The sequence below is a fragment of the Rattus norvegicus genome, chromosome 2 (genome assembly GCF_036323735.1).
Source record: "Rattus norvegicus strain BN/NHsdMcwi chromosome 2, GRCr8, whole genome shotgun sequence".
Taxonomy (NCBI): Eukaryota; Metazoa; Chordata; class Mammalia; order Rodentia; family Muridae; genus Rattus; species Rattus norvegicus.
In genome coordinates this window covers 13,259,219-13,273,370 of record NC_086020.1, presented here as the reverse complement: position 1 = coordinate 13,273,370, position 14,152 = coordinate 13,259,219, and the positions used below count along the sequence as shown (strand labels likewise).

The window sequence follows — 14,152 nt, the reverse complement described above, 5'->3', positions numbered from 1 at the left end:
TTTCCTGGAATTCTTTCAGGGATTTTTGTGATTCCTCCTTTTGTGTTTTCCTGCGTTTCTCTAAGGGAGTTCTTCATGTCTTTCTTGAAGTCCTCCAGCATCATGATCAAATGTGATTTTAAATCTAGATCTTGCTTTTCTGGTGTGTTTGGATATTCAGTGTTTGCTTTGGTGGGAGAATTGGGCTCTGATGATGCCATGTAGTCTTGGTTTCTGTTGCTTGGGTTCCTGAGTAGGTGTTACCCTGTTCTGCTCTTTTTGACAGTGACTAGACCATCCTATTGGCCTGTGTGTCAGGAGTACTCTAGACCTGTTTTCCTGTTTTCTTTCAGCATGTTATGGGAACAGAGTGTTCTGCTTTCGGGCGTGTGGCTTTCCTGTCTATTGGTCTTCAGCTGTTTCTGTGGGCCTGTGTCCTGAGTTGACCAGGCAGGTCACTTGGAGCAGAAAAGTTGGTCTTACCTGTGGTCCTGCGGCTCAAGTTTCTCGCGGGGGGCTGCTTTTGAGCTCTCGGTGAGGGCGGCAACCAGGATGGCCTGCGCCGCCTTTTCCTGGGACCCCCGTGCACCGGGGTCCCAGATGGCGTTAGGTGTTTTCCTCTGGATTCAGAAATGTGGGAAGAGTGTAGTCTCTTCTGGCTTCCCAGGCATGTCTGCCCCTCTGAAGGTTTAGCTCTCCCTCCCATGGGATTTGGGTGCAGAGAACTGTTGACCAGTTCCCTTCAGGTCTGGGTGGTATCTCGACTACTGTGTTTTAACAATATTTAAAATGAATCAAATCCACAAATAAACGTTATGACATGTGACCTAAATATAAGTTTAAACATTAATCTGTCTCAGATTAGAAGTAATGAAAGAAGAATTAGGAAAAGCATAGTGCTATAATTGTCTAAAGCTGATACTAGAAAGAAGAAATCCTGAAGATGGAGAGAATATTAAGGAGTTGTAGGAAGAGGCACAAGGGTTGATATATGTGTGTAACTGAGATCATAGAAACACTTGGTGAAAAGAGAGAACATGGAAAAATATTTGAAAATAAGTTTCCAAGCTTTCTGAAGTTATAAACTCTTTAATCCATCTATAATTCACAAGCAGAAATAGAAGGGATGTGTACAAGACTGTTTTATTTAGATTGTTCAAAGCTGGTCACTAGGAGAAAAAGTTTTAATGCTACAAATATAGAACTAAAAATTTAATGTAAGAATTAAAACTGATTTCCTCTTAGAAATAGTGCAAATGTGGAGACAGTATGGTTATATGTTTATGAACTGAAGAAGAAATCTATTGACCATAATAGCTTTCAAATGAAGGCTAAATAAATATTTTTTTCAAATATAGAAGCCAAGGGGAGGTATTGCCAAGCAGTATTGAATTATGGGAAATACTGAAATCTTTCAGGCAGAAGAAATGGCAGCAGGTGGGAATGTGAACTTTCACAAACACAAGAAACACCAGGGAAAGATGAATCAGGGCAAATGCAGAGGAAATTATATTATCTAAGTATGTTTCAAAGATAACTATGTCTAAGACAGGAGTTGTAACAACAAAATGTTAGACTTACACAGTCTGTAAATGTAAAGTGTCTGATAATAATAACAGATCAAAATAAAAACTACTCTACTACTGTTGGATCCTTAAGCTGACTGGAAGGAGCTGTTCTGTAAGCCAGCACCCCTCACACAGCATTCTGAGCCTCTTAGCACGGTTAGGAAACCAAGAGCCTAATGCATCACAACTATAGATCGCTGTCCAAGTGTATGAGGTTGATGTAGTATTCACATGTCAATGTAACTTACTATATTAGCAAACTAAAATAGGAAAGAATGGTAGTTTTGACACAGAAACGGAATAGACAACTATTCCCAGAACAAATTCTCACTAAATGAGCATAGAAGGGAATGATCCCAACTGAATTAACTGTCTACAAGGGGAGAAAAAAGGAGCAAATAGCACACTTGCATCCTTAGGTTGCCACTACAAACACCTCTGTGTAGGTTAAAAGGGAGACTGTGTTGGGTGAATTTCTGATATATACAAGCTTGAACATGACATGGGAACTCTGGTTACCATGCCCCATGACATCACACAATCTGTTTCCTAAGTGTGTATGCTGTGACACAGGATTCCTTCTTATTATCAATAAGAATTTTCTGAGACATTCCTGTCTGCTTCACCTGAGAATTGAGATTTGCAGAGCATTTAATTCTCCTATGTTTAAGAAACACAGAGAACAGCTTATAATTCCATGGTGGAACACTTGTCTGGCATCCATAATGTTTGTTTAGTTGAATTAAATAGGCACAAGTCGATGGCAATGCTGACAATTCACCTGTGCTTTCGTTAGGGTTTGACTGCTGTGAGCAGATACCATGACCAAAGACAACATTTAACTGGGGCTGGCTTACAGGTTCAGAGGTTCAGTCCATTATCATCAAGGTGGAAACATGGCAGCATCCAGGCAGGCATGGTGCAGGAGGAGCTGAGTGTTCTACATCTTCATCTGAAGGCTGCTAGAGGACCAGTTTCCAGGCAGCTAGGATGAGGGTCTTAAAGCCCACCCCCCACAGTGACACACTTCCTCCAATAAGACCACACCTCCAAATAGTGTCACTCCCTGGGCAAGCACATTTAAGCCACCACATCTGGAAAGATGAGAAAGAGATTCTAACTAAAACAAGGCAGAACAAAGGGTACATGTTTGGAATAGAAGTAAGTAAGTTGCACCAGGGAATGGATTAAAAGGAAAGTGAACAGGAAGCAGACGGGATTTAGTTTCTCTCTGGAAAGGTCCTGTGCTCGTGCTTACAGAGCTAACCATTTTCTACATTTTCCCTTGGGTTCAGTCTGTTCTGTTGTAAACACTTGCTACATTTTTATTGCATCATGCATGTAGCTGCTTCCCACTATAGACAGCCTACTACAAGAAAGAACTGTACTTTGCTTGGCTAGTACTAGTGTCCTCTTTGTTTAAAGAGCCTCAAAAAGTACCACATTTAGTGTGCACAGGCAGAGTTAACTGGCCCTGTCAACACTAAATGAACCCATTTAGTGTTTAGGGACAGGTGAAGAGTAGAGAAGTCATGTGAAGAATGAGATCAGAGAAAAGTAAGTCTCCACAGCCAAGTGGGTGAGGAGGGGAACACGTCCCAAGAAGTAATGAGAATTGAGGTAAACAGGAAACTCAATATTATTATTAGATTTGATTTAGCAGCAAGCAGAGACAAATATATCTGTATTTCCCTGTTGGCACAGTCGAGCTGTCATCCAGCAGAAGAAAGAAAAGAAAATTTTATTTCATCTTAAATGAATGATATGTCAGATCTAGGGGGCTGATATTTTTTAGCTTCTGTTATGATGTACATGTGTTGTATCAATATGGAGATGAGAACAGCATTGTATATGTCATTGGCATTTGTTATCAGTTACCAATAGGAACTGGTGGTAAGCCATGGATTTATAAAAACTGAGAATCAGTAGAATTTCAGCAGTTTGAGATGAGGCTTGTACCTGCTTCAGCCTTGTAGAAGACATCATGCCAACTCTAGAAAGACTGATGGTCTTAAAATGTGAACACAAATTCTGAATTCCAATGAGCTGTAATTATACGGTTAGGACTTCCTTTTAGCTTTATTAAGCCGAGGTGAGAGCAATCTAGCTGGACACCATCCATGGGTGAGTTCTATGTGTGTGCACATGGATACACATGGGATCAGGCTGGCATGTAGTCTTCTTGGCATCACAAGAACACTTCTAGCCCAGCACAGTGCTCTGAGAGGAACAGCTATTCAGCCACAGCTAGAGTTGGCATACAAATGACAGACAACCTTTGAAGAGTCCCTTCTTTTGCTCTTAGAGCAGCTACGGAAATAATTTTTATCCTGGTATCTGTCAGTGCACTGGGGAAGTACAGTGCTAAGAACCCATCTGTTCTTAGGTAATACAGCCCTAAGGTTCAGTGAGCTTTGAGGAGACCATGTGCATTTTACATTGTTCACCTCAGTATTTAAATATATCATCTGGGGTAGGCTTGTTCACATGGCATAAACTTCTGAAGTATCTTAGCTCATTTTTGCTAAAGGTTAAGGCAGCTTATTTTCGTCTTGTTGACTAATTTTCTGCCACAAAGTGAGACATAATCCTCAATATTCACAGAGAAGATTAAAACAGCTTTTGTAGTTCACAAAACTGTACTGGTCTTCTTATATCTTAGAAAGAAAGATGAAAACCAAAAATTTGAAGCTACCACACACACTTTACAAATGGAATCTGTGATGTTAAAGTATTTTCTGGAAGTAGAAGCAGTTTTTAAACAATAACCTGCAGTGGTTTGACTCTAAGAACAGTTTTAGGAGAGCAGATCTAAATTTGCATACCACTTACAGTTTAATAGAATGCTTGATATTAAATATCCATTCTCCGTTGCAATTTGCATGGTTATTTTTTATAAACTGTTCAGGTCGAGTGTCTCAAATTTCTACACAGTTCATCTCAAAGAGTCAAAAGTGGGAAGCTTATGATTGTTGTAGGTACATTTATAAAGCCTCCATGGGAAGAGAGGCCAAGTCCTAGTGTCCCTAGAAGATGTTCAATGAGTATCTTAGCATATACAAGGTTGATTTATGAAATGTATATTTTATAGTTCACAAGTTACACAAGAGTCTAGGGAAATCTAGACATGCTCTAAGGACAAGCTATATGATCCCAAAACTCCTGTGTGCTATGTTCTGGAAAAGTAAGCTTTTTTTTTCTAGGGTGGGGGGGAGCCTTTTTTTAGGTTATTAAAAACAATACACCGTGAAATTATAATTTCTATTTTAAATGTTGGCTCTCACTGGTTTTTAACAGTGTATGTTAAAAATGCCAAACTCAGGAATAAATCAACAGAAAATTGTTAGGGATCTTCACTTTTTACAAATAATTCTGGAATCTTAAAATAGAAAGGGGCTGCATTTGTTTTATGCCAACTTCTGTTATTGCTGGTAAGGAAATTAAGCCCAGAGTTTATTTCTTCAGATATCATAGAATTATATTGTCACTCCAACCTTTCTTTCACTAAGTAAAATTTTCATTATAAAATTTGATGTAGGGGTTGGGGATTTAGCTCAGTGGTAGAGCGCTTGCCTAGCAATCGCAAGGCCCTGGGTTCGGTCCCCAGCTCCAGGAAAAAAAAAAAAAAAGAAAAACATAAAATTTGATGTAGTAGTCTATTGATCTGCTTTTCTGCCTCTCTACCAGGATGCTGAGCCCCCAACATACCACTTGGGGAGGTGAAACACACTGGCAACAGGCTGCATGTCTGCCTTGCCACTGGGAACCAGAGCACTGCTGAACTGCTCAGGGAAGGCAGAATGAAGTCTGTTCTTCTAAGCCAGAAACAGCTAGATCTAGGATGGGTCCTGTGTTTCTCAAACTCCTGTGTCCCCAGGTGCCACGAGGAGTTGAGAGTTGTGATTCCCATCCTCCTGTGTCCCCAGGACCATGAGGAGTTGGGAATGGGGGTCCGCAGGCCTTTGCTGAGCCTGGGACAGGCAGGATTCGGCTGGGCTTCAGTGAGTGCCTGAAATACAGAGGGGCTGGAAGAGGGCCTTCTATGGGACACTTAGACCAGACTCTGTATGAGGAAGCATGCCCTTCCAGATTTTTGATGAAGTAGACAGTCCTTTTTGTCCAAACTGTTTTATTCATGGTGAATGAGAATGAATATCTTTTCTGAAGGGTGGACTAGAGATTAAATATCTTTTACAGGAAGGATGCCCAGGAAGGGAAGCTCATTGGCTAAACTCAGGGCCTATTTAGATACCTCATTAGCATGGAGAATTCTAGTTTTCTATGCTATATGAACATTTGTCATGGTTCTCTTAATGGGATGTCATGGTCACGTGCTCAAGGACAGGAGCCGAGTCAGGAGCTAGTTCAAACTCCTGCCATTCTCGTTATGAGATTTTTGGGGTTCTGAACTTAACTACAGCCTGAACAATTCTTCTGTCTGGTGGCACTGCCCCACAGTAGTTTTATATTGGAAGAATACAAAATGGTATTTTTTATTTGATCATTTATTCAACAAGTGTTTATCTAGTTCTACTGGGTGCCAAATATTTCATGTTTGAAATACATCAAGAATTAAAGAATTGGAATTTCTGTCCTTATGCAGATTATTTTCTATTGTGTAAAATGATGTGGTGGTGGTTGTCATGATGACGACTTCACAGTATGGTAGATGTTTATGAGGATTCTTTTTATAAAAAGAGTTACGATCCATTTGCTTTAGGAAAGAGAGAAATATCCATGCAATTTAAATAATATGGAAATAAAAAGTCATCTTTGATGCAAAGGTGAGAGGCTTGAATGTGATAATAAAACCCCACCATTTAGGTAATTTTAAAACTTGAAAACTTAAACATACTTGAAACTTGTTTGTTCCATTTGTTGTTACCTGGCAAGAGGTTTCAGGTAAGAAAAGAAGTCAAAGATTCTTCTTGATCTCCCTGTCTCATTACCCAGGAATGGCATTTCCATACTGTCTTCTCGTCCTTGCCTACCTGGAACAGTGGGCTTCAACACTTCAGTTTGATCTAGCAGTCACAAGAATATAGTTTACTCTGAGAATTTGCTCCTGAGAGACTTAGAACAACATGAAACATGGTGTGTTGTCTTCTTTTGGTTCTTAGAAACACTCCAGTTCACACGTTACCCTTCGAGGTTGCCTGAGATGAATCAGGCAACTCTGCCTTTGACTCACTCGATTACACGTTCAGACAAAGGTGGCTTATCTTCTGGATGGTCGTCATGAATCTTAGCGTGACTTACAGTAGAACTACCTGTTTCTTCCAGGTTTCGTTCCTGGCATCTGCATATGCAAGTCCCCAGCTCAGCGAGGAGAGCTGTTCCGCAGTGGCTGCTGTGGCGCATTACCTATACCTTTGCCAGTTTAGTTGGATGCTTATTCAGGTTGGTAGCTTATTCCCCGCCCACCGCTGCCTCCCTCCGGTGATGCCGGGGGAGGAGGTCCGTCTCAGTCAGGGTTTTACTGCTGTGAACAGACACTATGACCAAGGTAAGTCTCACAAGAACAACATTTAATTGGGGCATGCAGGTTCAGAGGCTCAGTCCATTATCATCAAGGAGGGAGGAACATGGCAGCATCCAGGCAGGCATGGTGCAGGAGGAGCTGAGAGTTCTACATCTTCATCTGGAGGCTGCTAGCAGAAGACTGACTGCCAGGCAGCTAGGATGACGGTCTTATAGCCCACACCCACAGTGACACACCTTCTCTAACAGGGACACACCTTTTAATAGTGCCACTCCCTGGGCCGAGCACATACAAACCATCATAATTTGTGGTTAATTGGCGGTAGGAAAGAATGGGGAAAGCCAGTTACTAGAGTTAGTTGTACCAGGAGGGGAGACTGCTCCTACTAAAGAGCACAGAACTGTCAGTAGAAACAAAGTAAACAGCATCGGTCCTTTGTCTTTTGTTAGTTCAGAACTTTAGCACACAGAGGTTGATTGTGAGGCATGCAGGAGGTGGAAGCCTCTTTCACGCATATCCACCATTAATATCCGACGGACAGAGGCTCCTGTTCTGACCTGAGGAGCAGTTGAAGAAGAGGCAAAGTCTTTCCAGTCATTAACAACAGCAGAAGCATCAGTGGTGTGGAGAGTCATGAAGCAGGGCTCTGGCCTTGCCACTTGCTGCCCACCTCAATAAATGTTGACCTCTCTCCAGGGCACGGTTCTGAATCTGCACAGGGGATGATAATTTCTAACTCCTCAAATTAGTGCTTTGTAGAACTTTCCACACCTCCAATCACGGAAAACATGTCATTTTCTTTAATATCTATGTCAGTGGGTTTAAAGATAAGTCTAAGCCATAGACATAAACCGAAACTTCTCCTGAAATTAGGGTAAGTTTGTTGTACTTTTTCTGATTGCGAGATTGCATTAGGAGTTGCTCTGAGCTGAAGTACAAGACTAGGTTATTATCTATCTGCCTGGACTGATTCTGCAGTGTGTGCTGAAGGTCTTTGTCCCTGTCCCTGACATATTCTGACTTTCTGATTAATGACTTAGATGAAAACACAGGAAACCGCTTATCAGATTTGAAGATATACGGAGATTACAAGATAGTTACAGCAGCTGCTTGCGTTAAGGCTCAAGGTGGAGCCAACGCAGAAAATCCGTAATCGCAGATTACATACTAAGTCAACTGTAGCAGTGATAAAATATAATACAAACATAATATAAATGGCTGAGAATTTTACTGTAAGATAAACTCGGTGGTAATGTAAAGTGTGAGCAGAATAGCACACAGACCTAGGTTACACGGAACAGCATGAAGGCAGATGTGGGTCCATTGTAGCCTGTCATGTGCCTTCATCTTACTCACACAGGAACCCCGTTCACAGTTCTTGTCTGAGTATGGGAGCAATCAGAAGGTAGTAGCTTGGAACAGGTTTAGGGAGATGCTTCTGGGTACAACGCCAGGAGACATGCTGCAGGAGAGAAAGCCTGGATCAGGTGTCTGCATTTGGCAGAACCAGAGCAAATGGATCAAATGGTAGGAAATGAAACTTCCTTCAAGTTAAGAGTATTCACAGCCAGTAATACTTTTGGAGTTGGAGAGACGATTTCCAGAAGCATAGTGATCCAATCACCGAGGTACATTCCAACAGAAATGTCTTTCACATGTATTTCCAGTGGAGCCCCTCTTTGGTGGGTACTAACCAAAGTTAATGAAGATCCGTTTATTCCATATCTGCTTTTCTGGTCAGCAAGATAATCTACTTGTGCCTGATGCTTATTTAGTAGGCTAATTATATTTCTGTGTGGTTCATGATTTAGGAAAATGGTTGCAAGTGGCAGGGAAGTGTAACACGTTTCAGATGGTGTGCCACACATCCTTCATGGTTTGTGGTGCGACCACAAGGGGAAAATCCAATAATGCCTGAATTTTAGGTAGCTTACATCTAATAAGTTATTTTGCGGCCAGAGGTTGTCATTTTACCAAACTACACTTTTCATTTATAAAATGCCACGTGCTAAAATGATTTTTTAAAAACCTAAATCTATCTTTAAAAGCGCTGCGTAGGAAAATAGACTAGTATTAGTCCAAGCCTATGAGTTGAATTTGATTAAAACCTTGAAAAAGCACATACATGGTACACAGACATACTTACAGTCAAAACACCAACACACACAAAATAAAAGAAATGAAAATTTAATAAACCGTGAAAGAATGTCAACACTGTTGATTCTATTTCATATTTTTTAGCAGTTCAGGAGGGAATTGGATACTATGTATGAGTAATGTTGATCAATTTTAATCATTGGGTTAAGAGTGACAGAATTGTCAATGTGGGCTGGCAAGATCGCTGAATGGGCAAAATGCTTGCTGTCAGTACAGACAAATTGAGCTTGATTGCCAGGACCAGATGCTGGAAGGGGAGAACTGGCCAGTTAGTTTTTCCCTGACTTCCACATATGTACTGTGGTACATGTGCATCTTCATACATCTGTAGATTAATGCACACATAATAAAGAGAATAAAAATGTTTTAAAACAAACATTCTGAGATAACAAATGATCGTTCTTTGGTTTTTTGTTTTTTTATTTTTGTTTTGTTTTGGTTTGTTTTTTGCATCACATTCTCAGTGTTAGGATAAACTTATTTAATGGCCTCAGTTTACTTTTCTGTCACCAGCTTTGAATACTGACATGGTGAAGTGAGAGTACAGTTACACTGTCAGCAGAAACCTCTCACTTATAAACAAGTTATATAACTTCTTGCCTACCTTGCGGATCAGGTTACCATTATACCACCTTTGAAAACTGTGAAAATATGAAACTAATCCATGCAGGAAGCTGGTCCTGTGTCTGTCCCAGAGTGTATAAATACATGGTACATATAGTGCCGCTGAGGCTAGCACAAGTGGCTCAAATAGCAGAGATTTTGAACTGTGCTGAATATTCTACTTTTCCAATATGATTCATATCTTTGTATGAAGAGGGGGATGTGCTTGATGGGTGGAAAGGATGATTTTACAAGAGGCATCCAATGACCACCAAGCCTCGGGAGGATAGTCTGTGACCTCTTAGAGTGCATGCCTGCCCCGCACAGACACCAAGCTCATGGTGGGAGTGTGGAAACAGCAGAGTTCTTATTTGGTATGAAACAAACAACTCACAAATTTCCTGCTTGGCTAAGGATAATTGACCTTCGCTTCTGTTTGTTCTTCGAATGAGATCACTCTGTGTGAACACTGATATCCTTTCTTACTTCCTTAAGATGCCAGGGTCATGTTTACTACAAGTTAGATTAACGTGAGAATGTAGAGTGATGGAATGTCTTTCCTCTATGCTGCTGACTAGTTGTTTCAAGTTTCTTTTGTACTGGAGATAGCATATTCTAATATTATATAACAAAAACACTCAGGCGATGTCAAATCAGAAGTCCATCTTTCTTGCTGTTTTGCTTATTTTCCATTTTCCTTTTGCTTTATCCTGCCATGCTCAAAGGGAAACACTGTTAATGGTTTCCTGTGTATTCTCCACAAACACCCCATGAGTACACAAATATTTATGAATTCATAAATAAGCACACATGTGTATCCTTGTGATTGTATATACTTCTGCATGTGAATGTATGTATATATTTATGTTTAGAAATCTTTATTTTCACAATGGCCAACTCTTTTCTGTGCTATAGTACAGTGGGTTCCGCAATTTATTTTGTAGTCTCTAATTCTGGTTAATGGTAGTGTATTTTTTGGATATAAACTATATTTATTTGCTTGGAGAGTATCCATAGAATGAATTTTTTGTTAATCATTCTAAATGCATTACCAGATTAGATTATGGATTAATCGAAGAATTGTAATGTAAACTGTGTTTGTTTGCAATATCCACATACAGTAGAGGTAATTGGAAATCTAACTTGGCTTGTATACTCATTTGGCTCGGTTTTATGGTCATTCGAGTCACCATGTTAAACCATGGTAGAATAATCTACTTTGCCCACAAAAGAAATGAGAGTCTTGCAGTGACTCTGAAATCATATTCTCTCATTTCTAACAGTGCAGCTTAATTCAAAACTCATTGTTTTAGTGTGAAGGTAAAGTTTCTTTGAAGAATGTATTCTTAAATTGTTAGAATAGGCTAAAAATCACTTAAGCTTCTACTTGAGCATTCATATTGGGTGCCTAGTTTCTCCATACAGCCTGACTATGAAGAAACAGACAGACTCTTGGTAAAGCATTCAGGAACATAGCAACAGGAAGGGAAATGCTAAAATTAGCCCTGGTTTTCCTTTGTCATTGATTTAATTTGACAAGACTTCAAAAGTATTGGAGACTGATAACTACAGAGATAAAAACGACATTCCCAGGAAATACTGAATTATTAAGCCTCAAAAAGCAGTGCAGTTCTTTTAAAACAATAAATTGGAAACAAGAAAATTGGGAAAATTTCCTAGATTTCCATTTGAAATGAGTGATTAAGAGCATATAGTGATAGAATTAGTAGCATGTGTGATGTAGATTAAATTCAATGCTATGATCTGCTCAACAATTCCAGTGAAACAATTAATAATCAAAAATTATACAAGAACCTGGATATAGTCTTTGTTCAGATGAAGTTTGTGGAATTCAAATAGCCTATTTAGGAAAAATAAGTGGCATTTCTCCTTTATATCTTACTAACATACTAAGTAATTTGAAGATGTAATAATAAACTAAAAAGTTTGTGTTTATAGACTATATAAAGCTATAATTCTGACCTATGATAACTAAAACAGTAAGATATGTGTTTGATTTTCTTGTGTAGATACTCGGAAAGTATGTCTGTGTAGTAATATAGCCAGTGTGCTTATAGAAACACTCTTTATTCTTATAGATATTTTATCTAAATAACTTTATTTAGATATTTTAAGTTATTTTTAATGATTTAAATGGAATCAATTTAAAAATTTCCAGCCCCAGTTACTAATTATGGAAATGTACATTTTTATGTTTCCTGTTTCCTTCCTTCCTGTGAGGAGGGGAGGACAGGAACAGAAAGAGAAAGGAAAGAGGGGGGAGGGAGAGGGAGAGGGAGAGAGAAGGAGGAGAAGGAAGGAGAGGGGAGGAAGACAGAGACAGAAAGCACTAAAATGCAGAACAAGAACTGTCTGAATTCCATTAGAACAACATACAGTAACTCATGAAGCCTACATTTATTATTCACTAAATATTTGTTAAAATCATGTTTTGTATTTAATAACTTTTAAGTTTTCCTAGGTAACTCATGTTTCTCTTAAGAGGAGTTTGATTAAATAAAATCATCAAGTCTCTTACCTCTTTTTGGAACAAGGTTTTAAAGTATATGCCCATGTGTACGCATTATTAGAGCCTGTGAAAATGGTAGTCAAAAATATGTGCATCTAAGGATTACAAGCAAGGCATTTTACCAGATACTATAAAATTTAGTTCTTTTTTTCAAGGTACAAAAATTAATCTGCAACAGCTCATAGTTAGACTTTAGCCATTTATATGCTAGTACTATCTTTCATTCTTTATTAAACGTTAGCGTTTAAAAAGGGCAGAGGATAAACATATCTACATATACTTCTGCTAGAAGCATGGGTCTGTACTCACATGTAAGTGTGTGGGCTGTGGAAAGATAAGAAAAGAAGGTCTATGCACAGGGTACTGATATCGGTATTTATAAACTTCTGTGGAAATAAATCTTAAATATAATCACTTGCTTTATTTGTTTATTTAATACAAGGTCCTAGTTAGCTCAAGCTAGCCTAAAGCTGACTACATAGCTGGGGGTAACCTTCAATTTGTGACTATTCTGCCCCTGCCCCTGGGATTAGAGGCATGTACTGTATGCCTTCAATTCGCTTACATTACACTGCAAAAGAGGAGCTGAGGAGCTGTGACGTTAAGAATAGGAAGACAGTTAAGGTCCCGCTCTATCACCGTCTTTTAGCTTCAAGAATAAGACACACACACATACACACACACACACACACACACACACACACACACACACACACATACAATGAGGTGAGTCAGTGGAAGAGACTGGTCCACACTGGACCACACTTCTATCCCTGACCAAACCAGTGTGACCAGCTGAACACAGTCATGTGAAACATGGAGCTGCTGATCCAATACTGTGTATGGTTGGGAGAGGTGAGAGTAAGGGCTTGGGAAAGGGAGCTCTTGACCTAGGCATGGATCCAAAACTATGCCTGCCTATGTATATTAGATAAAATTTAAAGTCATATGTAAGGACCAATGCCTTTAATCCCTTTAATTTCTTTAATACTTTAATGCCTTTAATAGTTTGGAGGTAGAGGCAGGAGGACAAGGAATCCATGTCCATCATTGGCTATGTCACAGGTTTGAGGTCAACCTGCACTGCATTAGACCCTGACCCCAAAAGTCCTCCACTGAGGCTGGGAAGATGTCTCAATGGTTAAGGGTATCTGTTGCTTTTGCAGAGGACCATAGTTCAGATCCTGGGACTCAGTAACTCCAACCTAGGGGGTCAAAGCTGCTGTAGACATACATCCACATATGCACATACATACACATAAATAAAATCTTTTTAGAATGTTATATAAAAATAAATTTACAAACAAATAAATAAAATTCAGGAAAGCTTAAGTAGGCTAGAGACAATCTGACATGAGGACAACATGGATCATCTAGAACAATTGAAGTATTTTTATTTATCTTTCCATTTTGTAATATCAAAAATATTATATAATAGGGGATGCTCTCTTCACAGTATATTTCAGTGACTGTATCCTGTTAAGAAGGCATTTGCTTTTTTTTCAAACTGGCAAAAGTCTATGCCATTTAGAGCTGAGTTCCTCTGGAAGCTGCGTTCCTCTGGAATCGAGTCACTGTGAGTGCAGCCACACTGCAAGGATGATCCTGAGCCTGTGGCAGATGTCTGGCAGTGCCTAGACATCTAAGTGTCACTGGATGTCACAGTTACCCTAGCTGTGAAATCACCCCGTGCAAAAGCAGACATTTAGGAAACACCCCAAGCTTTACCATGCTGAATCAACGTAGACATCATTCACTAATGGCCCTCCATCCAGACACTTGGCCTTCTGCAGTGCTAGTGTACCTCACTATGTGAATGCCCACAGACACACT

The 14,152-nt window shown here is 39.6% G+C and overlaps 1 protein-coding gene across 3 annotated transcripts in view; it reads left to right on the top strand.

Annotated features, from left to right (window-relative positions):
- Positions 1-14,152, top strand: part of Adgrv1 (adhesion G protein-coupled receptor V1) — a 580,259-nt gene that overhangs the window by 374,037 nt on the left and 192,070 nt on the right. For all 3 annotated transcript variants that reach the window (XM_039103389.2, XM_039103390.2, XM_039103391.2), the window contains one exon: positions 6,831-6,947. In XM_039103389.2, the coding sequence (XP_038959317.1) occupies positions 6,831-6,947 (117 nt within the window). The remainder of the gene's footprint in view (positions 1-6,830; positions 6,948-14,152) is intronic.